The sequence below is a fragment of the Loxodonta africana genome, chromosome 3, assembly GCF_030014295.1.
Source record: "Loxodonta africana isolate mLoxAfr1 chromosome 3, mLoxAfr1.hap2, whole genome shotgun sequence".
In the NCBI taxonomy this organism is placed as follows: domain Eukaryota; kingdom Metazoa; phylum Chordata; class Mammalia; order Proboscidea; family Elephantidae; genus Loxodonta; species Loxodonta africana.
Genome location: NC_087344.1, coordinates 148,123,116 through 148,148,733, shown reverse-complemented (window position 1 = coordinate 148,148,733; position 25,618 = coordinate 148,123,116). Strand labels below are relative to the sequence as shown.

General features: G+C 41.5%; 1 protein-coding gene across 3 annotated transcripts in view; it reads left to right on the top strand.

Moving 5' to 3' along the window:
* LRRC8D (leucine rich repeat containing 8 VRAC subunit D) overlaps positions 1 to 25,618 on the top strand; it is a 150,629-nt gene that overhangs the window by 85,250 nt on the left and 39,761 nt on the right. Inside the window, exons 3-4 of one of the 3 annotated variants that reach the window (XR_010321467.1) lie at positions 17,795 to 17,980; positions 21,840 to 22,872. The exons of 1 other annotated variant lie outside the window; for it this stretch is intronic. Coding sequence is in view for 1 of the 2 variants with exons in the window: in XM_064282331.1 (XP_064138401.1) it covers positions 17,950 to 17,980 (31 nt within the window). In the remaining variant the exon portion in view is untranslated. Of the gene's footprint in view, positions 1 to 17,794; positions 17,981 to 21,839; positions 22,873 to 25,618 lie in introns of those variants that run through there. One more of the 3 variants, XM_064282331.1, reaches the window with a different exon arrangement.

Below are 25,618 nucleotides of genomic sequence, written 5' to 3'. Positions count from 1 at the left end.
AGGCAGATGCGTTATGGCTGCTGTGTGGTTGAGAAAGGCCAGTGTGGTCTTAGTGGAGTGAGTGATGGGGACAGGAGGGAAGAGATGAGTTCAGAGAAGGAGGGGATCGGAGGGTGGGCAGATTTGGTAGGACCTTACGAACTATAGCACAGACTCTACATTTAAGTAAAATGGGAAGCTAGTCAATGGTTTAAAAGGAGGCGTTAGCCTCCCAGGCAGTTATTCCTTTCTCTTTGTCTGTTTTTTTTTTTTTTTTTTGTATAGCACGTCATTCCTTTCCTATTCTTTTTTTCTTTTACAGCATATACCACAATATTTTAATTTCCATGTCCTTTGAAGTTCTGTTTATTTCTGTATCGTTAGCATCTAACACTGTGCCTGGCACATAGGAAGGAGGTGCTTATTAAATGTCAAGTGATAGTATTATTTATTAAAAAACTCTTATGCGACACTTACTCTGTACCAACAGTGTTCTGAGTGCTTTGCAAATATTAGTTCATTAGATTTTCACATGAACTGTTTGTATGCTGTTTCATTTTATGAGGAAACCGAGGCACTAAGAAGTTGTACAACATCACAGCTAGTAATGAATGAATAAATTTATAAAGGATAGAAAAAAAAAAGAATGCAAAGAAAGAATGATCCTTGAGTATTCTTTGTGGTGCCTCTGGGCTCCAGTGATACCAGTTCTGCATGCCAGGAGTAAGGGAGACATGAGAGATAGCATGTCAGTTCCTGAGGTCCTTTTGAAAAGCCGCTTTTATTTCTGGTCTGCCTTCCAGGCCAAGCAGACACCGTTCCCTGAGGCTTCCTTCTACCCAGAGTTCTTTTCTGCTGTACCCACTTGAGGCTTCAGCTGCACCCTCCTCTGTCCTTTGTCGCTTGAACTTTCCTGGGGCTGCTGAGGCCAAGCAAGAACTTTCTCTCTGTGGTTTGGGGATTACAGCCACTAGAGGTGAACTTACCACCTAACTCTCCATTCCTTCCCCCACCTAGCCTTTTAAAAGGCTACTGGTGTTTTTCATACTGTGGTCCATGGCCCACCAGGATTAGCATCACCAAGAGGTTCATTTAACATGCAGATTCCTGGGCTCCACCTCAGACCCACTAAATCATTTTTGGGGATGGTGTCCAAAAATCTATATTTTAAGCTTCCTAAGTTTTTTTTTTTTTTTTTTTAAGAACTACTTGGGTTAGAGGATGTGCAGTTGCCCTTGCGAAGGGAAAAAGATGAGAAAAAGAAAAGAGAGTTACATGAAACACATTTCTCTCAACAGGGAGCACAGTGAGCCTGTAGTTCTACTGCAATTCTTTTCTCTGTTGGTTGAGGAAAAGATTACAGAGGAATGGGAGATCAAAAATTAAGGGGAAATCCAAGTGAAAAATCCAGAGCCATCTAGAACGGGGGTCAGGAAACCACAGGCTGTGGGACAGTTGACTGATTTTGTAAATCAAACTTTTGGGGGAACATAGCTATGTTTATTTGTTTACGTGTTGTTTATGGCTGCTTTTGAACTACCATGATAGAGTCGAATAATTGCAACAAAGACTGTATGGCTATGACCCGTAAAAAAGCCTAAAATATTTCCTGTCTGGCCCTTTGCAGGGAAGTTTGTCAGACAACAGAACAGTTGAATAGAACTTTCTGTGAAGATGGAAATGTTTCTGTCTACTCCCTCCAGTATAGTAGCCTCTGGCCACATGTGGCTTTTGGGCCTTTGAGGTATACGTAATGTGACTGAGGAACTGAGTTTTTCATTATATTTACTGTTAATTAATTTAACTGTAAAAATTAATTGAAATTTAAGTAGCCACATTTGGGTAGTTGCTACCATATTGAATAGCACAGAAATAGAGCAGCAGTTTCAGGTTGGGGTTCACTGTAGGGTGTCAAGTAAATATAGACTAATGTCTACTTCAGGCTGCTGGAAAGAGGGAGACTAGGGAAAGGAACATCCAGAAGGGAGGCATTTTAGAAGAGCTTTAAAAACAATTCTCATGTTACCTAGTGTAGTTAAGAATTACCCATGTAGGAACCAGCTCTGCCACTGTTCAGCTTTGTGACCTTGATCAAGTTGCTTAGTCTCTCTCCGCTTTAATTTCCTCATCCATAAAACAGGGATAGTAACAGTACCTACCTTATAAGATTGTTACGAGTTTAAGTATACGTGCTTAAAAAGTGTTTTCTAAGTGTTTGCTGCTCTTATTGTCGTTATGATTATTTTATACTTTTTTGTGTGTTTTTGGTAGCCTAATCTAGGAATGTAATCCTTACATATTTACCTTTTTGGGGGGACTGGGGGAGGGAGTAGATTCTACCTTCCAAGATAATTTGTACACTAACCTGGCTAATGTAGGCTCTAGGATTGGAGACCAGCAGTGTTTAGAGTTTTTCCATTTGGACTCCTTACAATAAGCCTGGGTGTGTCTAGCATAGGATATCTGCAGTATTGTCTGGATTTTATTGATGGTCACTGTAGACACTGATACCTGGTCAGATTATTTTGCAGAAACTCTTTACAAATAAAGTAGGCATGTTTAATGAGAAGCAAAACATTTCTGAGTATTAGCCTTGTTTCTCAGCAGAAGAAACAATAGTAATATTAGAAAGGATGTGTGTTTCTATTTTATCTTAAGACAAGTCGGTATCTCCTAAAATGAGTAAGCTTAACATCTTTTATAGAAGCATGAGCAGGGCAGGCAGGAACGTTGGGAGGTGGGAGTTGCAATTGTTTGAGTAAATGATAACAATGGTAGTAGAAATCCAAAAAGGAAAAAAAAACATGCAGAATCATATCACTATGGATTTTTTTAAATTGAATGATGGTTAACTTTCTCATCTTTGGTGTTACCTACTAGGAACCTGGTACTGTATACTCGCCATGGCTAAACAATATCGTTTTTAAAGACTGCCCGGAAACCAATGAACACAACCTCTTGGAAACCTACTTAGATTATCTGAAGCAACAATGATGTGACAATGCTTTTTAGTCTTTAGAGCTGTCCTCCAAGGCTAGAACAACAGAGTGTTCAGCAGATACTGTGTGCCCACAGTGACTCTCCAAGGCTGCCTTTTTGATCTGTGGGACTGTGTCGCAACATTCCTTGATAAGCAAATAATATACGAAGAAAGCCTTGCTCAGGTGGCGGGGACTGTTTATTAGGCAAGTAGTGATCCATCCTTTAGACCATTGTGTTCTGTTTTTTTGTTTTCTAATTCTAGTTTGTGTTTGAATGTATCTGAAATGCATTGAACCTGCTAAGAGTTTTCATGGGCTCATTTTACATGGAGTAGAAAGAACGAGAAAATGGTCAACTGTTAATGTCCCCTAGCTGGAAACCAAGTAGAGCCTGAAATGGTTGTCTTAAGGAAGGAGGATAGGGAAGGATCGAAGTCTCCGATGTGATGTGGCCCATGAGGGGTAGGTTGTCCAGCAAGCACAGCTAGCTGTCTGGCTAGAGGCTTTATTTTTGCATGCACCTCCCTGCTTGGTATCTCACCACTGCATTCACCTGCTAGCCTTTATCTACTGTCCTTCTAGCACACTTACCTGCAGCCCATTGACACCCATTCAGCTGACAGAGAGTAAGGAATAAAATCTTTTTTCTTACAAATCCAATATTTTTTCACTCATTTTGTTTGGACTTGTCGAGACAGGGTGCAGCTTGCATTTAGAAGACTGTTTCTAATTATAAATTTCCTTGGGGTAGAACACTTATTAATATAAATTGCAGGGCTAGAATTAATGTGTAGAAGTTTATGAGAAGACTGACTTAAGCTCAGCATAGGAAACATGTTAAGAACTAGCAGTCTACTTCCTATTAACAAACCTTTGACATGCTCAAGCAGACAATTCTGTTAAAACCAAAAAACCAAGCCTGTTGCACGTCGAGTCGGTTCCGATTTATAGTGACGATTTTGTTAGGGATGATGAAATGGATAGGAAGCTGGGTGAGATGGTCTTGTATGCTGTGATATTGTATGCTTTTAAAATAGTACAACAAAAATATTAAAAAGTTGTTCAATTTGTGATATATAACATCATGTACAAGAAACTTTCTTTTTTCCTAAATCATAGGTGAGTGAGGCTAACTTACAAAATGTGGCACTTTAGTAGATATATTTGATCTAGTGGTATGTGTTATATAATCATATTCTCTCTACATTTCACTTTAAAATTACTGATTTGCTGATCGGTATATACATGAATGAATCCACAGTTGTTTATTTGGGACCTACTAAATACCCATCACACTATGCTAGCCTCACAAGGAGTAAAAATATAAATGAGGTACTGCTTTTGCATTGTAACTGGGGAAATAGACAAGTGCATATTAACCAGAATCTAAATGAAACTGAAAATATTAAAATCAGATTGCAAAAAACATGCTCTGCTGCTAATCAGAAGGTTGGAGGTTCGAGTCTACTGAGAGGTGCCTTGGAAGAAAGGCCTGGCAGTCTACAAAAAAAAAATCATTGAAAACCTCATGGAGCACAGTTCTACCCTGACACACATGGGGTCGCCATGAGTTGGAATAGACTTGATAGCAGCTAGTGTGTGTGTGTGTGTGTGCGCACGTGTGTTTCAGGATTAACAGATTATTAGACTGAATAACAGAGCGAATTGGAAAGCTAAAAGTTTTCAGAAATGTTTAAAGCATAAGTAAAACTTTCTAACTGATTGAATGATTGTGAGAGAAAGGATGAAGTCAGGAATGTTGCTCAGACTTTAGCTTGGGTTGACTAGATAAATAGGATTCCAAACTCAACTTTTCACAGGGCCAGGCAGGTGAGAGTATCAGAAAATAAAGAATGAGTAAGGACTGTGTTGAACTGGCAGGTACAGGATCTCCTGACGGGATGCAGCTCAGCTCTAGTCATTGTTACCGTGAGGTTTGTGGGTCATGGGCGGCTCGATTTCCATTTCCAAGAATAGGGAGAAATCAGGATTTTAATGTGCAGTCTCCCAGTTTATAAATGTAGCATCTCCATTCCTTTTTTCTTTTTTAAACTAAATACAATGACAAGTTGTATTTCACCTCCTGATCACCACTTTTCCGTCTTTGAGATAGATCAAAGATGGCTGCTAACTATAAGGCACTATAAGAAGAAGAAAAGACTTAACAGCAAGATAGTTGGTTCTGTTTGTCATGTCGAGTTTGAGGTGCTTACTGGAAATCCAGATAGAAATGCCCTGCAGATGAATGAATAGATAATTCTGCAGTACTACATAAGATACCTCTATAGAAATAGTGAATATATTCATGCTAAGTGCACAGTAAATAGGTGCCACTGTTACGATGACAACAATGAAAAGTTTTGATTGACAGGGAAATACAGATTTAGTAGTCATGGGTTCATATATATAAGTATATAAATTATGAATAAATAAACTGAAAATGGATACTGTCATTGGAAGACAGAGTTATATAATGTAAAGAAGAGCGAGTAGAATAGAATCCTGTGGTACACCATTGAGAAAAGAATTGACAAGGAACAGACAGTGAGGTAGAAGAGTTGGGAGAGTGGTGTCATGGACACCAGGAACCAGATACTAACAGTTTCTCATATCTGAAAATTTGGCAAAGATAAAGACCTAAAGATGTCCTTTAGATATGGCAACCAGGAGGATATTTGTGTTCTTAGGGCAAAAGACAGATTGGGGTGTGTTGAGATGTGACTGGGATATTCGGAAATAGAAGCAATGGGTACAGACAAATCTTTTAAGAGATTCAGATGGGCCAGGAAGGAGAGAGAGGATGGTAACTACAGGGTTATATTTTTTAGTAGGGCAGAGGTTTGAGGGATTAGGTTTACAGAGTAAAGAGGAAGAAGCAAAATATTAGGAGTGGAGAGAGAATACAGAAAGCGCCCCTGCCCAGGGTGGTGAGGCATTAATTATGGTGCCATCGGAGGTAAGAGGAAACGGGGTTTTCAGTTCCTGAGAACATTACATCTGCCAGATAAATTAGATTTATGCATGAAATTGCATCTGTACCTTACCTGATTCAAGAAAATATCTGAAGCCATATGAGTATTGTGAGGTGGACGTAAACGAAGTACTGAGCTGTGTTGTCCAAGCCACAGACACAGAGGAGCTGTGAGAAGGGGCTTATGAGAGAAGAAGGCCTGACCAGCATGGTGCTGAGTATGTGCCATCTCCCAGAGCCCTGGGTCTTGCTCTTTGGCGTGAATTCTTGGTGGTTGCCATTCCGTTCACCTTGAACAGTTTCACTGAAGGTTAGTTTTAACTTCTGCCTTTCATTTCAAATTGATTGCTGAGTGAAGTGATCATTGGCCTGATGACCCTTGGCCCAGAGCAGCAAGGCCACACTGAAGGTATACCTGGCCATGAATTAAGAGATGGAGTTGGGCCTTGTAACTTTAAACATTTCTGTGAGGTGTTCATAGAACTGTTCATACATGTCCTTGCCTACGTGGTGGGATAATGCCTTGGAGGGATTAGGAGTACTAAGGTGCTACCCACACAGCTTCTTTTCTACAAGCTCTGGGAGAGGAGACTGGAAGCCTTGGCAGTTGGTTAAGACACATTCCTTAAGGGCAGTGAATGATTATTTAGCAAATGTTTATCTTCCCATTATGTGCGAGGTCCTGTGCTGGGACCTGGGAACACCAAGATGAACAAGGAGGACATATCCCAGCTGTCCTGAGAGTTTGTTCCTTGCTTCCTTGACTGTTGGGAATTTTTGAAAAAATCAATTTATGTCAGTCCACTCCAGGATAAACAGAGAAATTACAAATATACTTAAGTTTATTCTGGAAACCCTGGTGGCATAGTGGTTAAGTGCTACAGCTGTTAACCAAAAAGGTTGGCAGTTTGAATCCACCAGGTGCTCCTTGGAAACTCCGTGGGGCAGTTCTACTCTGTCCTATAGGGTTGCTATGAGTCGGAATCAACTCGATGGTAACAGGTTTTTTTGGTATGTTTATTTTATAGTTGAGACACCTAAGAGTTCTGAGTCCATAGATAATAATAAATGCTGTGGGAAATGCTGAAGAAAAAGGCTCATTCCCCATCTTCAGAGAGTTTACTGTCTATTATAGTACCTTTTGAAGTACACATCCCAAACATTCGAGTTGATTCCAACTAATGGCGACATCACGTGTTACAGAGTAGAACTGCTCCATAGAGTTTTCTTGACTGTCATTTTTACAGAAGCAAATCGCCGGGTCTTTCTTCTGTGGTGCCACTGGGTGAGCTTGAACCACGAACCCTTGGGTTAGCAGTTGATCGCAAACCATTTGTACCATCCAGGGACATAACGCTGAAGCACACATACTGCTGTTTAAATTTTTCACCGTATGATAATGTATTTCCAGTAGAGTACCTGGTGCCAAACCAAACCAAACTCATTGCCATCAAGTCAATTCTAACTTATAGTGACCGTATAGGGCAGAGCAGAATTGCCCTGTACAGTTTCCAAGGAGTGCTTGGTGGTTTCGAACTGCCGATCTTTTCGTTAGCAACTGTAGCTCTTAACCACTATACCACCAGGGTTTCCACCTGGTGCCAAAGTACTAAATTTTAATGTTGGTTGAATTAATGAATAATTAACTTTGTATTGCAAGACAGAAAGTGGCATTTTGCTGTACTAGAAAAGAGTTGTGTAGAAAGAGTGACATTTGAGCCTGGGAAAAGAGGTGGCAGTGAGAAAACTAGAGGAGCCCCGAGGCATTCCAAGATCAGAAAAGTCATTAAGCCCAGGAAACAGCATGGGGCTCTATTTGGTAAGGAGTGCAGGGCATATAGGGAAATGTGGAGCGAGAAGAAAGGATGGGGGCAGATAATGAAGGGGCTTCAACTACCAGCCAAGTGGGTTCAGACTTTATTCAACAGACATTGGGGACTTTAAGGGGGTGTTCCAGGGTGTACTTTCAGAAACCACCTTTGATGGTGGTATGATGGGTAGAGTGGAGGGACTGTAGGATCAAAAGAGGGTTTTATTTTTTAGAAAGGGGGAGAGACCCAAGCAAGACTGGAGGTTTAGGGAAAGGGACCAGAAGGAAGGTTTTCTGATGGAGCAAGGTAAGAGAGAATGAGGTGAGCAGCAGACCTTTGGGGGGCCTGGTCAGGACAGGTGCAGGACGTTCAGCAGTGCCCCACTGGACAGCTGTGCTCCTGGTGGAGCTCGCCTGGGCTGCGGTTTCTGGGCCTTTGAGGCTGCTGTTAAAATGGCTAATTACGGGGCTCTGGTTGGGTGGTGGTGGGGTGGGGTAGGGGAAGAAAGGGAAACCAGAAGAGGCTAATGATAGATCCACAGCACCTAACATGTGGTACGAGTGGTGTAATTGGAATATTGACAAGTGGGCAGAAAATGCAGAACTCTGAGTGTTCATCTCTTGGGGCCTTAATTGCCTCCTTTGTGAAATAATCCCTCAGATCCTGTTCAGCATTAGCCTTCTGCGAATCTTTCAGTGGAGGCGTAAGAGACTTCAGAAAAACTGGGTGCCCTCTAAAAGCCCAGACAGCCGCCTCTGCCAGCGTGCAGCTCAAGTGAGGACGGCAGCGTGTGGGTACTTTCATCCTTTTCTTGCTTACTCATTATTACTAATACTTTGTAGGTAAAGTTTACAGGAAAACAAACTAGCTAGTTTAGAGATGTTTCATGTTAACCTTTTTTTCGCTTCTCATCGCTGAGGAAAGTAGGGCATGTTGTTTGAACAGCGTCTGGTCACGCTACAGCCTGTACCTAAAATTGCAGATGGGCCCTTCTGCAAGGATTCCTAATGTGTGAACACAGATTCTTCATTTGTCCTATATATCTTGGAATAAAGGGAAACCATCTCACAGTGAGCTTTAATAGGTTCATCTTTAGGGTGGGCTGTGGATGAGGTAGACTCTGCTGTGCGTAATGGAGCCTTTATATTTCCCAACATTAGTCACCGAAGGAAAACGCCCACATAATAACAAAAATAATACCTAACATCTGTTCAGTACTTCAGAACTCCCAAGTGCCATGTATATTCACATCCAGATACCAGAAATATGTATGTGATGTTATATTCTAATGAATGCAAAGATAGGTATTGGGTGTAAAGGGAACTGCCTTTATTTAGGTAAAGATTTGTGGTGAAGAGCAGCTGTTTCTGTTCTTTCAAGCTGTGATACTGGGAGGCAGCAGTGGAGAAGAGCATGGGTTCAAATCCCACCTTGTTCAGCTTTGTAACCTTCTGCAAGCTACTTAATGTCTCTAAGTCCCAGTTTCCTAATGTGTGAAGTAGAATGCTCATTCCCCTCAGAGGTGGTGTGACAACGTAGAGAAATTAGATTTAGAAAACTTCTCAGATGCGTCCTGAACCAGGGATGGGCACGGTAACTGAGAATTAGTATTAACAGTCACTGTTCTTAGATGTTATGCTGTTTGAGCTTGGCTTCATCTTTGAACTTTCCGCACTGTTGTCTCTCATATCCAGAATATAACAAGTCCCACCTGCATTTCTCCTTTTGCGACATTGTATTTGTTCTTTCTTCCTCAGTCCTGTTGGTACGCCGTGCTTGACTTCACCTCCAGCTAAATTGTGGCAGCAACCTCCCAGCCAGTCACCTGTCTCCCCTTCTCCCATCTCCCCTGCCTCCACCATGTGTATCATATATCATGATGTGATTATACTTTCTAATGCTCTGTTTGATGTTATGAATTTGCACTGTCTTTGTTGCCTGCTTAGTAAAACCAAACTCAGTTTGGATTTCAGTGTCCTCTGAAATCTGGCTAAACCTACCCTTCTGATTTTATTTCTTATGATGACTCAGGATGAATTCTTTGTGTCAGTCATACCAGACATCTTAACTCTTCGACACACAGTGAACTCAGTCCTATTTCTGTGCCTTCGCTCATGCCATTCCTCCTGACGAAAATGCGGCATACGATGTATTTACATACACACATGTAGGTATGTATAAAGTATTGTTAGTCATGAAAGAAACATGAAGGCCTAGAATCACATCTTTTTTTCCAAAAAATTATAAGAAGAGGTGTGTCTTGACACATATCGCTCTGCCTTCCATTTTATTTTTGCCTCTGATAATTGTTTCTAACAGTGTTGGAAAGCATTGTCTTCCTAATCCGTCAATACATCCTGATAAGAATAGAGCCAGGTGGAAGGAGGGAACAGGCTGTCTCATTGGGGGGAGAGCAATTGGGAGTATGCAGTAAGGTGTATATAAGTTTTTATGTGAGAGACTGACTTGATTTGTAAACTTTCACTTAAAGCACAATAAAAATTATTTAAAAAATAATAATAATAGAGCCAGGGAATTATACTGTCCAGAGGAAGATGTTTTTGAGTTGGGGTATTTGGAAAGTGCAAGAGGGCAATAATAACTTTTCTATTTATGTACACTAAGAAATGCTTTTCTAGATCCTTCAGAGAATCCGTATTTTACTACTGCTAGTATTTACTGTCTTTCCTTAACCTCGTGTGCGTAGATGGATTGAACACGTTGTGCTTAGGAGCCTAGCAATGATTGCCTTAGCGCCCTCACCTGCCATGCCAGGCGTTAGTGAAGACCCGGTGTGTGGCCTTCCTGTGTACAGGAAACAGTGCCCAGCTGTCTCGGACAGGTGCCACAGTTCCTCAAACTGTGGCTTCAAACCGCAGGCTGTGGAGGCAGGAGAGTAAGCAGAACGTTATTTTAAGACCACTGCCCAGGTTTCTTTATCTTTTTCTTTCCTTTAAATAGTATTTTACTGTGTTTTCAGTGAAAGTTTACACAGCACAGTTCCTTTACTTTTGTTTGCCAGTTTTCTTAAGATGTAACTAGGTGTTTCTTGGACATGTAGACAAATGCCGTTTTCCTTGGTCTTCACAAGTTAAAATTATTCTGATTGGTTGAGATACTTTACCTCACTGATTTTCAGTTTACTTCTATCCCTTTATCTCCGTGAGGAAGAGTTAAGAGGTGGGAAAGGAGGGAAGGTGTGAGAATCTGTTCCTTAGTCATGTATCATCCATGATGAATTTCATTCATCTTTGAAATTCCCTCTCCCATGTATTAGAGTATAATGCCACACCCATGACAGTTAATAGGAACTTAAATATCACAAGATTTCTCTTTCTGCGGATTCATTGAATCTCTGAAGAGTAGGAGAGACTACCTTAAAATAGAGAGATGCTTTTCTCAAGAGGCCCAGAGAGGGTAGTAAAGGGTCTCTGTGAGTCGAAATTAATTCAACAGCAGTGGGTTTGGTTTGGTTTTTAAGAGTCAGCAAAGAAGGCCAGGCGGCATAGGTGGTGCAATGATTAAGCACTGGACTGCTAACCAAAAGGCTGGAGGTTCAAACACCAGCAACTCCACGGGCAGTCTGCTCCTGTAAAGATTACAACCTAGGAAGCCCTATGGGGCAGTTCTACTCTGTCTCAAAAGTCGCCATGAGTTGGAATCGACCCTACAGCACACAACGACAACAAGAGATAGCAGTTGCATTTAGGATTTCCTTTTTCTTCCCAGCTTCCTTCATAGGGGTTTAAGTAGTGGAAGAATGATGTGGTAGCCCTTGTAGTCTAGCTCACTCAGTAAAATTTCTCCTTACCCAATAAGGTAGAAACCAAAACCAAACTCATTGCCTATCATGTTAATTCTGACTCATAGTGACACTATAGGACAGAGTAGAACTGTCCCATAGGGTATCAAAGGCTGTAAATCTGTGTAGAAGCAGACTGCCACATGGTTCTCCCATGAAACAGCTGGCAGGTTCCAACCACAGACCAAAGCCAAGCACTTAACCCCTGCGCCACCAGGGCTTCTTCCAGTAAGGTACATGCTTGTTAAATATAGTAGTTATTAAGAGACTGTGCCTCCCCTCATTCCTCTAATCTGACAGAATCTCTGGTTCTTCTTGCCTCAGGTGCATCCGTATAGAGAGTTCTCAAATACCCTTTTTCTTCCCTTAATGTAAACTCTTAGTTACTACCGTAAAGCAGTTATGGAAACCAGGAAATTAACATTGGTACAGTACTGTTACTAATCTGTAGACCTTCCAATTTTGCCAGTTTTCCTGCTAATGTCCTTTTTTAGGTCCGGGATCCCACACAGCATGTCGTTTCCTCTAGTCTATGATAGTTCTCAGTTTTTGTTTGTCTTGCATGATTTCGAAGCATCCTGGCCAGTTATTTTGTACAGTGTCTTTCCGTTTGAGTTTGCTGGTATTTTCTCATGATTAGGTTGAGGTTATGCATTTGGGCAAGATTACCACAGAAGCGATGCACTTTTGTCAGTTCATCATACCAAGAGGTACATGACATTGATGTCTTATCACTGGTGATGTTAACCTTGATCTGTTGATCCAGGTGGTCCCTGCCAGGCTTCACTGTGAAGTTACTTTTGTCCCTTTGTTGAATCAGTATCTTGTGGGGAGAGACTTTGAGACTATGCACATAGCCTGTTTCTCATCACATGTTTGCCCACTGATTTTAACATCCCGTCTATGATTCTTGCCTGCAGCAGTTATTACTGTCATGTTTACATAATGGTGATTTTTCTGCCTTCATCATTCCTTCTCATGTATTAAATGGAATTCTACTCTAAGGATGATCTGTCAGGGTACGTCCATTTGTAATAACAACAACAACAATATTGATTATACTAGTAATAATACTAGTAGCCAACATTATTATTAAATGTAGCACTGTGCTGAGTGTTGATTTCTCTTACTTTTCACAGCACCCTTTGAATTAGATCATCTGTCCTCAGTAGTCATCTTTTCTGGAGAATCTTCGCCAGCCTGTCTGTGTAGATTGGATGACTCTCTTTGCTCCTATAACTTTAAACAGTTTGCTCATCTACCTTGGTCCTCCCTTCCTGCCTTAGCTACCTGGTACTGTCATAACAAAAAAATACTACAAGTGGGTGGCTTTGAAGAACAGAAATTTATTTTCTCACAGTCCAGGAGGCTAGAAGTCTAAATTCAGGGAATGGCTGTAGAGGGAGGTCCTTCTTTGTCTAACTCAGCTTCTGGTAGCTGTTATCAATCCTCAAAGTTCTTGGGCTGGTAGATGGATCTGCCATATGTTTCTGTGTTTATATGGTATCTTCCCACTGAGTGTGTCTCTGTGTCTATTCTGCTTTTTTTTAATAATGCAGAAGTGATTAGGTTTAGGACCCACCCTGCTCTAGCCATGGCCTCATTAGCATAACAAAAGAAAACCCCGATTTCCAAACAGGATCACATGCACAGGTACAGGGGCCAGTACTCCAGTATGTGTTTTGGAGGGACACAATTCAGTCTACAACACTGTGCTCTATGACAACTCAGGGTTTTCTGTTTGTCTCCCACAGTACACTGTTGGTCTCTTATCCCTGCATCCCTGGTTCCATGTATAATGCCTGTCACATCATAGGTGCTTAGAAAGTGTGTATTGAATGAAGTAATTTGTTTCCAGACCCTTCTGAACCCTAGTTTACCCTCCCTGACTTGCTACATTGTCCAGTTTCACACTCTTACAATGGTTCTTTGGTAGCTAAGCCACCTTTTTGCCTCACATGAAGCTCACAATCGATAAAAACACTGAGCCTTTTTCTTAGGTGCTGCTGCTTGTTCAGCCCAGTGTCTGCGCTCTGTCTACTCTTGAGTTTTTAAATTAAGTATGGGGCTTCCGACTGATCTCTTTTAATGTCAAGTTGTTTGTTTTGGGCTATCTTTTCAACCTGCAGAGATCTTTTTACTACCTAATTCTCCTCTCCAGTGCATTTGCTATCCTTTTCACCTTTCTACAATCTAAAAATTTTTCTCCTTCCAAATGACTAATAACATGGTAGAATAAAGCAGGACCAGGTACACAGAGAGAGCACCTATCTATTCCATGCTCTTTAGGTGCTGTGGCGCGATCTGTAAGCGTTCTACAGAAGTGTCACTAGATTGATACTTCTCCATCAAATTCACAACATTATTATATTGGTCTTTCTTAAATACTTTCCTGAAATTAGGATATACTGTCTCTAGTGTTTTTCACTGCAGCACAGAAAGGTAAGGTTCAGTATGATAAAGTTCATTTGAAGTTTTGTGTTCTTCGTGACGTTTTGTTGACTTCTGGTTAATTTGTTTTTTCATGTGCTCATTCATCCCTTCATTAAACATATAGTTATTGAACGCCTACCTACGTGGCAGGCACTGTTCTAGGTGCTAAGAATATAAAAAAAAAAAAATTTTTTTTTTTATATTGTGAAAAAAATAGATGAGGTCCCTCCTCTTATGGATAAACAAACAAAAACAGCAACAATATAATTTCAAATAGTTATGAGAGCTATGAAGACAGTAAAATGGGGTGGCAACTAATCAGGAAAGGCTTTGGTGAAGAAGTGACATTTGAGTTAGGACTGAATGATGAGAAGAAAGGAGCCATGAGAAGACCTGGGGGAGGAACAGTCATGAAGCAAGAGCATGCGCAAAGGCCCTGAGAGATCCTAGGGACAGAGTAGAACTGCCCCAAAGACACTCAGCTGTTAACTGAACGGTCAGCAGTTTGAACCCATCAGCCATGCCATGGGAGACAGATGTGGCAGTCTGCTTCAGTAAAGATTTACGGCCTTGGAAGATTTACAGGCGTGCTATGCTCAAAGACCAGAAAGGTGGTCAGTGGACAACAGCGTGCTTTGACTTTGTTTGCTCGGGTGAAAGATAGCTAGAAAAAAGGTCGGCCATAACTCCAAGAAGAGAATTACCACGTTTCTCCAGCAACAAAGTATCATCTAAAATCAAAAACAAAACACTGACAGTTATGGACTGTCAAGGATAGGAAGAATGCTCTGATCTTCCTAAGTATGCATTTTTTCCCTAGAGTAGATACAGTAGTACTTCATAACTAGAAAACCCATCTTTACTTGTCTTTGGATGTATTAATATCCAGAGTATAATACTGCCTTGAGAAATGCACTTGGTTTTTACACCTCATGAGGACATTTGATGATTGTAGAATTAGTACACCTACTCCTCACATGGAAACCCTGGTGGTATAGTGATTAAGAACTACGGCTGCTAATCAAAAATGATGGCAGTTCGAATCCACCAGGCACTCCTTAGAAACTCTGCAGGGTAGTTCTACTCTGTCCTGTAGGGTCTCTATGAGTCAGAATTGACTTGATGGCAGCGGGTTTGGTTTTACTCCTCACTTATTGACTCTCTTGTTATCCAACATTTCACATTTATGACAATAGTATAAAATATACTATCTATCTTGTGCGTTAACGACATACGTCTGGCAGTAACAAACACCAACGTGCAAGGTGAAAGTGACACTGGCTGTGATAGGTAAGGTTGTGTGTTAACTTGGCTGGCCATGATTCTCAGTAGTTTGACAGTTATGTAATGATGTAACCTGGCAGTTGTGTAATGATGTGTAGTCATTCTCCATTTTTGCGATCTGATGTGGTCATCCTCCATGTTTGCATAGTGCCAATTTTCGCGTAACAACATGGTTTTGGAACTTAACCATGTTGGTAAGTGAGGAGTGGGAGTAAAATCAGATGATGTAAGTTGCCCTTTTTTTTTCTTTTAAGTCTTTTTCAGTGGAGCATGGTGGTAAATAAAAGTTCCATTAGGTGTATAAAGTCTATTCTGACTCATAGAGATCCTATGGACAGAGTAGAGCTGCCCCATAGGGTTTTCAAGGAGCAGCTGGTGGATTCAAACTGCCGACCTCTTGGTTAGCAGCCAGGCTGATAACCACCTCACCACCAGGGCTGCATTATATCTGGAGTAATTTAGTTATTAGTTTGGACTTCTCTGTTTTGATATTTGCAAGTAATTGTGGTTTTTTTTTTTAACTTATTTTTATTTTTTACTGATTTTTGCTGAGTGAACTGAAGATTAAAATATACTAAACTCTTCCCTCATAACTCCCATTGGAGGCAGTATATGCTGAAAGCAGAGGGCTCCATATCTCCTTGTCATCTCTCATTTTTCTATTGTTTGTCTTAGAGTAGGCCAAGTGAATAGCATTCTTGGCATCGGTAGCAAGGATATAAAAGGAAATGGAAGATGACTGGAATGGATGGTAGAAGCCTTTGGTTCTTGTGTATCTCTGAGTGTCAACTTACAGAATATAGGAAATTCAGATGGTTTTTTATCTTAAACATTCTTTTAAATAGTAATTTAGAGAGAGGTAAGTTGAACTTAGGATCCCTGGTGGTATAGTGGTTAAGCACTCGGCTGTTAACTGAATGGTCAGCAGTTTGAACTCACCAGCTGTGCCATGGGAGACAGATGTGGCAGTCTGCTTCAGTAAAGATTTACAGCCTTGGAAACCCTACGGGGGAAGTTCTGTTCTGTCCTGCAGGGCCGCTGTGAGTCAGAATCGACTCGATGAGTTTGGTTTTGGTTTGGTTAAGTCAAGCTTAAATCCTTTAGTATATTGGACAAAATCACATTCTTTTGAGTTCAGAGGTAGTGAATGTAATCAAGACTGGTAATGTTAATTAAGCTGAATTATAGAAAATATAATTTATGCTTATCACCATTTGGATGTGAATGACATAAGTATATTTCCACAAAGGCACTGTAAGTAACCACTCAAATAGTTGTCTCTTTCCTTTCCTTAGGATACAAACTGTCCCATATATTATAGCAGAGAAGAAAATTGGCTTAACTAGTATGGAAAGCCATCTAATTTGCAAAGAACCAGGCAATTGAAAGAGGAAAAAGCTGCGTTCCCTGCAACTTATTCATGTTCTTCTCAGTGTTAGCTCCAGGACTCAAATGTTTCTATAAATTAAGGTCCCCTGCTCCTACCCATCATTCAGTTAGCAAATAGTCTGTTGCTGCAGTGGCTGCGATGAACAACACTTCCATACTTGCTTGTCTGAGGACAGATATAGGTGCTGAATAATTAATAATACGTGTATGATTGTATGATGAACATTTTGGAGAAATAAAATTATTATTACATGTTCCTAAGAATATACCGGAAACCCTGGTGGCATAGTGGTTAAGTGCTACAGCTGCTAACCAAAAGGTTGGCAGTTCAGATCCACCAGGCGCTCCTTGGAAACTCTATGGGGGCAGTTCTATTCTGTTCTATAGGGTCGCTATGAGTCGGAATCTACTTGATGGCAACTGGTTTGTTCAATGGGTTTGTAAGAATATACTGGAAGTACATGCAGGACTTTTAGCTTACTAACAAAGAAAGGATAAACCTAGTGTATCTGTGGAATATATTGTGAAATCTGTTAAAACTAAAAAACAAAATCCATTGCCGATGAGTCATATCCAACTCATAATGACCCTACAAGACAGAGCAGAACTACCCCATAGGGTTTCCAAGGAATGGCTGATGGATTCGAATTGGCGACCTTTTGGTTAGCGGTGCTATCAGGGCTCCATGAAATCTGTCAGATGGTGTTTAAATTTGTTTTTCTTATTTGACAAGAGTTTATACCTTATGTATTTACAAACTTGTCAGACTATGTTTTCTTCAAGCTATCACTGTAAACGAGCAAACAACTTAGAAAAATTCCCAGCTACGTCATTTTATCCTAAATTCTACTTAATTTCAGAGGCAACATGAGTTAGCCCAGAGCAAGCTCAGAAAATGAAATGTAAATATATGTATAATGAAATATTTTTCTGTGTATTTTCTGTGTATACACGTGTAAAGTATCTTCATATCTACAGGTTTCTATTCATATATAAGTATTTTATTTTATACAGCAATTGAGCTCCTGAAAAGCTGTTGAGACCTTGAACTTTTGTAAGCCCAATTATTTTTAGATGTTCTAATAAAGCTCTTAGAAAGTGAAAACTACTCCTAATTTTTTTTTTTTTTTTTTAATGATTTCAGTGATTTTTCGGCTAAAAGGATGGTGGTTCAAACTCACCCAGAGGTGCCTCGGAAAAGAGGCCTGGTGATCTGCTTACAAAAGGTCATAGCCTTGAAAACCCTATGGGCAGTTCTACTCTGCACACATGGGGTCACCGTGAATTGGAATCGATTGAATGACAGCAACTAGCAACAAGAAGCCAGGAGGTAGGGAACGGTCATGAAATTTTGATACTGTGGTCTAGGAGATACTAGGGATCATGTGGTCTAATGCCATCATCTTACAAAAGGGGAAGCAAAACGTTTCTATGGTTGGCCCAAGATCACACAGCTAGTGAAAAGAGCTAGGACCTAGAATCCAGGCCTCCTGATTTCCAGCACACTTTATACACAGATAAGTGCTGGTAGGAGCTGAGAAGTACAGACCTAGAGTTTGGAGCTATGGAGGCTGTAAGGAATGGCAAGTGAAGGGGACTCCAGGAAGGGGATGGGGGAAGCTCCTGTGTCAGGATCAGGTTTCACCTCTCATGGAGGACAGAGATGGCAAGAACTAAGCAGAGAGGTCAGTACTTTAGCCAAATAGATTAGAGCTCAGATCAGAGTCCAGTGTAAGAATGGAGGATTGCCACCCCACTGTAGTGATAACAGTTACTGTTACTATTCACTGGATACATATTATATAGTAGACCTTGTGCTAAGCTTTTTGTTGCAATATGTCATTTAATTTTCATAGTCACCCCTTTAGAAGGGTATGGCATTTCCATTCTTGGAGATGAGGATGCTGATATTCGGAGAGTTAAATGACTTCCTGAAAGCCACGTAGCTTGTTCTGACAGAGAAAAGAGCCATGATTTGAACCTGTCTGCCTGAGTCCAATCTCGATTGATTTCTGCAACTTTATGTTGCCAAGTTAAATGACAGACGGGGCAGATTATCCGATAGGCAAGATAAGTGTAGTGCTTACCTTGCTTGTCAGATCATCTGGAGTGAAAAATTTCACATTTTTTCACCACATCGGAGATTCTCCTTCTAGGTATGGCTGGCATCTGTCTCTCTCCCAACCCCACAGCACCTTTCTATTGAATCAAAGCTTCTTTGCAAATTTATAGTCCTTGACAGGGGCAGATGATCCAATAAGCAAGGTAAGCACAGACTTACTTGTGCTTACTAATCTGTAGTGAACAATTTCACGGGGTTTCACCATATCAGAGATGAAATTGTTCACTACAGATGATTTGGCAAGCAAGGTAAGCACTATGCTTACCTTGCCCATTGGATGATACACCACTGATCACAAATAAAAGGACAAGGCAGATGCGACAGAGGTCAGAGTTGTTAGGTAATGGTGCAGTGCAGTGGGTGCCTGGTTCCTGGAGGCCTACAGCAAAGGGACAGCATTGCCATGGTGTAAGAATTGGCTGAAGCCCCTGGGTGATGCAAACTGTTAAGCACCCAGCTGAGCTAAAAGGTTGGTGGCTTGAACCTACCCAGAGGAACCTTGGAAGAAGGGCTTCTGAAAGGCCACAGCCTTGAAAACTCTTTGGAGGACAGTTCTTCTCTGACACACATGGGGTTGATGAGTGAGTTGGGATGGATTTGATAGCAACTGGTTTGTTTTTTGTTTGGTGTGGTTTTCTTCTGCCTCAGGCTTGCCTGTGGTGGCACAGCAAGTAATAAAACAAATGCCACTCCTAATTCCCCTACTTACTCCTGAGGGACTGAACAAAGAGGTGACTCATTGTCTCTGAAATCTCTGTATATGGTTTAATGCCCACAGGCAACTGATACTCAAGGGGCCATCTTGGGCTCCTAAAACATTTACTGTGAGCCAGTAAGTGGTTAGTGTTATAGCATTGTCACCATATCACAGTCCACTGATGCTGTGGAAGTAAGGCCACCACAGACATTTATGAAATCTAAAAACAGTTCATGGAGGAGAACCGGACTGGCAAAGAATGGAGAAACCATGACCTAATGAGGAACCAGTACATATCTATGGATCACTAAACATCTGTGGATATTTAGCATGAAAAAGGAGACCCTTTGGGGAAAGACTTGTCCTCCACTTTTAAGTGGAAGGGAAGGGGGACATATTATTCATTGAACATCTTAAAATGCTTGAGGTATTAGGTGCTCTGCAATCCTCACAACACCCTACAAAGGAAATACTTTCTCTTCCTGTGGATCAGGGAGTTGATTTTAGAGACCCACATAGCTAAGTAAATGGGTTCAAACCCAAGCATGTCAGAATTCAGAGTCAAATGCAAGAGGAAGTAGACTTAAATCTGAGTGGTGTCAGCAGCACAACTAGGAGCAGTAGGTATAAAGTACAGCGAGGCTGATTTTGCACCTTGATCCAAAAGCTATTTCTTATGATAAGCAGTGTTCCCAAAATGAAACGAAGTACCTTTTTTAAAAACAAATTTACTGAAATATAATTTAAATACCCTAATGAAATTGACCTGTTTTAAGCGTGCAATTCTGAAGTGCCTTTAAAGATAGTGGAAACCCTGGTGGTATAGTGGTTAAGTGCTATGGCTGCTAACTAAGAGGTTGGCAGTTTGAAACCACCAAGCCCTCCTTGGAAACTCTGTGGGGGCAGTTCTCTTTCCTATAGGGTCACTATGATTCGAAATCGACTCGAAGGCAGCAGGTTTGGTTTGGGTTTTGGTTTTTTTTTTTTTTTTAAGATAACACATTTCTAGTCATTGGAAATGTTTGAGTAGAGATGACGAGAAAATCTCTCCATCAAGGAAATTGTAGAGGAATGTTCTACTCCTAAGGTTGGTTCTATCTCTGAAATTTGATTCACGTAACTCAGAAACAATTTCAACACCATGAGTGTGTGAGTAACCATTCAGTTAAGTGTTTTAAGCTTTGATAGACACCAGGAAAAGGAAGGGACCAGAAGGTATTCCAGTTGTGCTTGCCACCTAGAATTTGGATCAGTCAGATGAGCTGTTCAGCTTTGAAAATACCCAGACCAGTAGTTCTAAGGTAGGCTACTGGAGATTCACACTAGATTCACAGAGGAGCTTTTAAACAATTCAGATACAGTTACAGGAACCACACCCCAGTTCAACTAAATCAGCTCCTTTGCAGGTGGGACCTAGCGTTGCATTCTTTTTAGGGGTTTACCCACATTATCCTAGTGTGCACATGTTATCCTAGTGTGTACAGTCCGGTCGATCCCAACTCATGGTGACCCCATGTGTTACAGAGTATAACTCCCCCATAGGATTTTCTTGACTGTAATCTTTATAGAAGCAGGTTGCCAGGCCTTTCGTCCATGGCCCCACTGGGTGAGTTTGAACTGCCAACCTTATAGGTTCGAAGCCATTCACAAACTGCTTGCACAGTTGTGCTGAAACCACAGCTGAGGAAGCACTCAAGTGCTCTGAAGGGTCATGGAAGGTCAAAGACCCAAACCAACCCCGCTCTGCCAGCGGCCCCTAGTTCCTGCCTGCTGTAGCTTCTCTGGGCCATAATGGTGAATCAGTCCCCTCGTTTGGCAACTGGTGCAGCTGTCCCACCTTCAGCCCTTTCAAAATGTCTGAGGAGGGTGTTGGCACTTAACCAGAGGTAATTAGTCTCATGACCTCATAACCAGATAAAGTTTTGTTTGTATCTAATTCATGTCCACGAGATATTTCAGCACAGTTTTAGGACTGGAAAGGCCCTTGAGAAAAGAATTAATATAAACTCCATCTCTGTATCTGATCAGTGCTCTTGCTGGAAGAATGATTATTTTATCCTTATTTGAAAGCTTTGTGTGTCTGCTTTTTTTGGGGGGGGGTGAAAATACCCATAACAAAACATACACTACCTCAACAATTTGTACGTGTCCAATTCGGTAACACTGAATACATTGTTTAAGTTGTGCAAACATCCTTGCTATCCTTTTCCAAATCAATCCACCACCATTAAAACAAACTCCATGCCTCCTAAGCAAAAATTTCCCCCTTTTCCCCTCCCCTCAACTCCTGGTAACCCCTGATATTTGGTTTCTATATATTTGCTTATTTCTATATGTAAATGAGATCATACAATATTTGTCTTTTTGCAGCTGACTCATGGAGCCTTGGTGGTGCAGTGGTTAAGCACTCGGCTGGTAACCAAAGGTTGGCAATTTGAACCCACCAACTGCTCCTTGGAAAGCCTATGGGGCAGTTCTACTCTGTCCTATAGGGTTGCTATGAGTCGGAATCCGCTCAATGGCAGTGGGTTTGTTTTTATGCATTGAAGAGATTGCAAGGGAGAAGAGAAGGTGAAAGATACAGGTTAAAACCCTCTTCATCTGTTCTCTTCTTCATTTGCATGATTTTGTGCAGGTGTTTGGGAAATGGAACAGGACCAAGATTGAATGATTTATGTACATCATCAAAAACTCATGATTAAAGAGAGTTCTTTGTGCAGGTCAGGTGTAGTACATGTTGAACACTTGAGGTGGGCATTGAAGCATATGGTGCTTATAGAAATTTAAATCATTTAATCGCTCAGAGGAAGGAGGCTGGTCTTTATAAAGAAAACCTTTGTAGCTTAGGAGGTCTGGATTGTAATTAAACTGAGAAATGGTCCACAAACCATACAGAGCAGTAAGCTGGAGGTTCTGTTGAGCCTCACAATAATTTGCTGTGTCTGTCCCGATTTTCCAGCCAACAAGCCCACAGCAGCATCCCTTCAGAAGTTGCCTTAATATGCAGCTGCCTCTGTTATTTTACATTTCTTATTTATCCTCACCCTGTATCCTTCACAATCACACTGTCTCGGGAATCACAAAGCCAGTTATTCAGTTGGTGACTTCACTTCCTCTGCAATGGCAAACAGGCAGCAGGGGGACAGAGAATATAAGGATAATTAATAATCATTAATTATGGCATAATTCTCATGCCATCCATTGTCAACATGCTCTACAGTACCCTGGTACCAGCCAGGAGGACAACAGACTGTGCCCCACACTTTTCTAGTACTGTGGGTGGAATCCTAGCACAAGACCAAATGGCTTCACCTAAAGCAGTGTGATAACTAGGGGCTGGTGCTCTCTTTTCTGTTGACTCTGTCAACATGCAGCATTGAGGTGGGGGAGCCTGCAGGGCTTTTTCATGGCTGCTTGAGCTCTGAGCTATTTTTCTGAGCCCTGGGCCCTGTAAGCGTAAAGAGAGGTGAGCTCTAAAGTGGCAGACAGGAGACTGGATTTCAGTTCCAGCTCTGCCTGTAACTGGCAGCTTGACCTTGGCTAAGTCATCCTCAGTGGGCTTTAGTTTCTGTCCTGTAAAAGGAGAAGACTGGGTTTAGATCCTCTCTGGAGTTCTTCTAGATTTAAGCTGGCAGAAATCAGTTGCTAACCTTCAACTTAATTGTTGCTCCTCCTCAACTGTCCCCATCTCTGCCCCTCCTTTCTTTCCCACTATCTCGGTCATACTTCCCTGTCCACCTGCCCTGCCCCATTCTTTTAGGCCTGCTTCTCTGTATCTGGAGGGAACTCTTTGGAGCCCAGGCAGGGCTAGATTACTAGATAGACTAAACATGTTTAGGGCACCTGTGGAGCAGAGGTACCAGGATACAATGTTTTTAAAAGAATTTGATACTTGGTGCTTAAAAAAAAATCAAAGCAGTCATCATGGGAAAAGAGGCACACCTCGATGGACTTCTTTATACTTACTTTATGTTTATTATTTTAATTAATTTCTATTTGGGATTTAATCTTTTTGTACTTCCAGCCTCTGAAAGTCTTAATCCTCTTCCTCCTGAACTTTTTGGACACAGAGCTTGTCCACCAAAGCCTCCCAGAGGTGGGGGCAGGCATGCCACCTTGCTCTGTAACTGTGTCCTGGCAGCCAATCGTGTGCTTATTTTACTGCAGTAATGTATATCTCCATAGCACGGCTCACTCAAGTCTTCTGTTGTGCACACTCCAGGTGAACAACTCCACATGGGGTGCTTGGCTCTGGGGCAGGCAGGCTGGAGGGAGAGGCCCAGGAGTGTGAGGCACACTCATCACCCTCAAAGAGTTTACATTCGAGTTGAGGCAGGAGTTACTCCCCAGCACAATTGAATGCCCCCAAGTAGCCATAAATATTCGAAGGAGCACTGTAGGAATTTGGAGGCAAAGCAGTCTCTGGAAGATGCTGCCTGCAGAAGGGACCTCGAAGGAAAGGTGGTGGAGAGTTTTACCCTCTTAGCAAAACGTGCGTATCTGAATGGGCTGTTACTTTATTTCTGAGCTTGAAATCCCATGATTGTGGACTGTTGGCTGCTACCCATTCTCAGAGCTGCCCCAAACCGGTTTCTCCCAGACTTAGGCATTCTTTCTCCTTTTTTCCATATCTCCTCTGCCCTTGTTTTGGTTCTTTGAGCCTGCCCCTTCTGATAAGCTGCTGTAGCTACTGTGAATGACCCAAGTTAAAACTCCTAAGCCCGCAAAATAAAGGGGCCTTTTCCTAATGGGCCCTGTCTGGGTGGTTGCCAAGGGGCCATTTGGCTTTTGCATAGGCCCTGGGTAGCCCCTAGTTCCTTATTTTCACCACAGTCTGTTTAGACCTATGTAATCATCATTCTCAGCAGCAGCAGCAAAGTTAAACATATTGAGTGCTTCTTGTGTGCTAGGCAGTATATGGACTCATTAAATCCTCATTGCAGCCTCTGAGGTGAGTGCTGTTTTATGCCTCTTATGATTCAGAATCAACTCGAAGGCAATGGGTTTTTGGTTTATTGACAAGGACAGGAAAGCACAGAGATGTTAAGTAACCTGCTTAAGGTCACACAGCTAATAAATGACAGCCAGGATTCCTCCCGTGGCAGTGTGATTCCTGAGCCTTTGCTCTTAACCATTACACTGCACTACTTGTTCAGAAGACGAGGACCTGAGGGGCAGGATAGTGGGCTGCATAGAGTTTGGGAAAAACAGTAGCAGTTTGTGTTTAAGGAGATGAACTGGTTTTGAGTTTCTTTCCATCGCCATGAAAGTTATTTGAATTGTTGACAAGAGGAAATTCCAGAAAGTGCTTCTTTTTAAATATATTAGGTGATATCTTTTCTTTTTAATGCTATCTTTTTTCTTCATTTTAAGAAGTTGGTAATCTGTTCACTTATTTTTTTTTTTTTTAACCTTTTGTTGATCAAAATAAAAGTTGTGTGTTGTGGGTGCCTTTTCAGTGAGGTACAGTTAAAATTGCCGTGTGTAATTTCCACTCGTGACACCATTCTCACCACTGAGAGAAACAGCAAGTTAACTAGAAAAGGTGGTGATGGCCAATTTATCTCCCTTCTGCCAGCAGGCGTGGTTACAGCCATTGGATTTTGTCTTTTCAGGATTCGGAAAAGGATTCAGGAAACAAACAGGATTGGTTTGTTGTAAGAAGGAAGGTTTCCTTCAGAAAGTCAAACATTTTGTCTGCTGTTTTACCCCATTTACTTTTTGAGGTGTTTTCTTATGTTCATAACTGTGGTGGCAGCCGTTTTTTTGTTTTTTGTTTTTTTTTTATGGTGTTTTACTGAATGATTCTAATGGGGTTTGGGAGGCTCCTGTTGAACATTGTTCTTGTCCTTAGTAATAATTATCATCATAGAGTTCCCAGCCTAGTCTGAGACCACCAGATTTCCCCCTATTCAGGATTCAAGTGTGTCCCTGTGACTCCAAGGAGAAACCAGAGAGGGTGGGGGCCTAAAGAATCAAAATGGGTGGGGCAGCATGAACACTAATAGTGGAGAGATCTTTCTGAGTACTCTGGCAGCCCCTGCCCCCTGCCACCACACCCCGCCTCCAGTACTTCTGGTAAAGCCAAAAGCATTTCATCCTTAGCTTGGTTCCTTCTAGAGTTTCTCAGGCTCAGCTGCAGTTTTCAC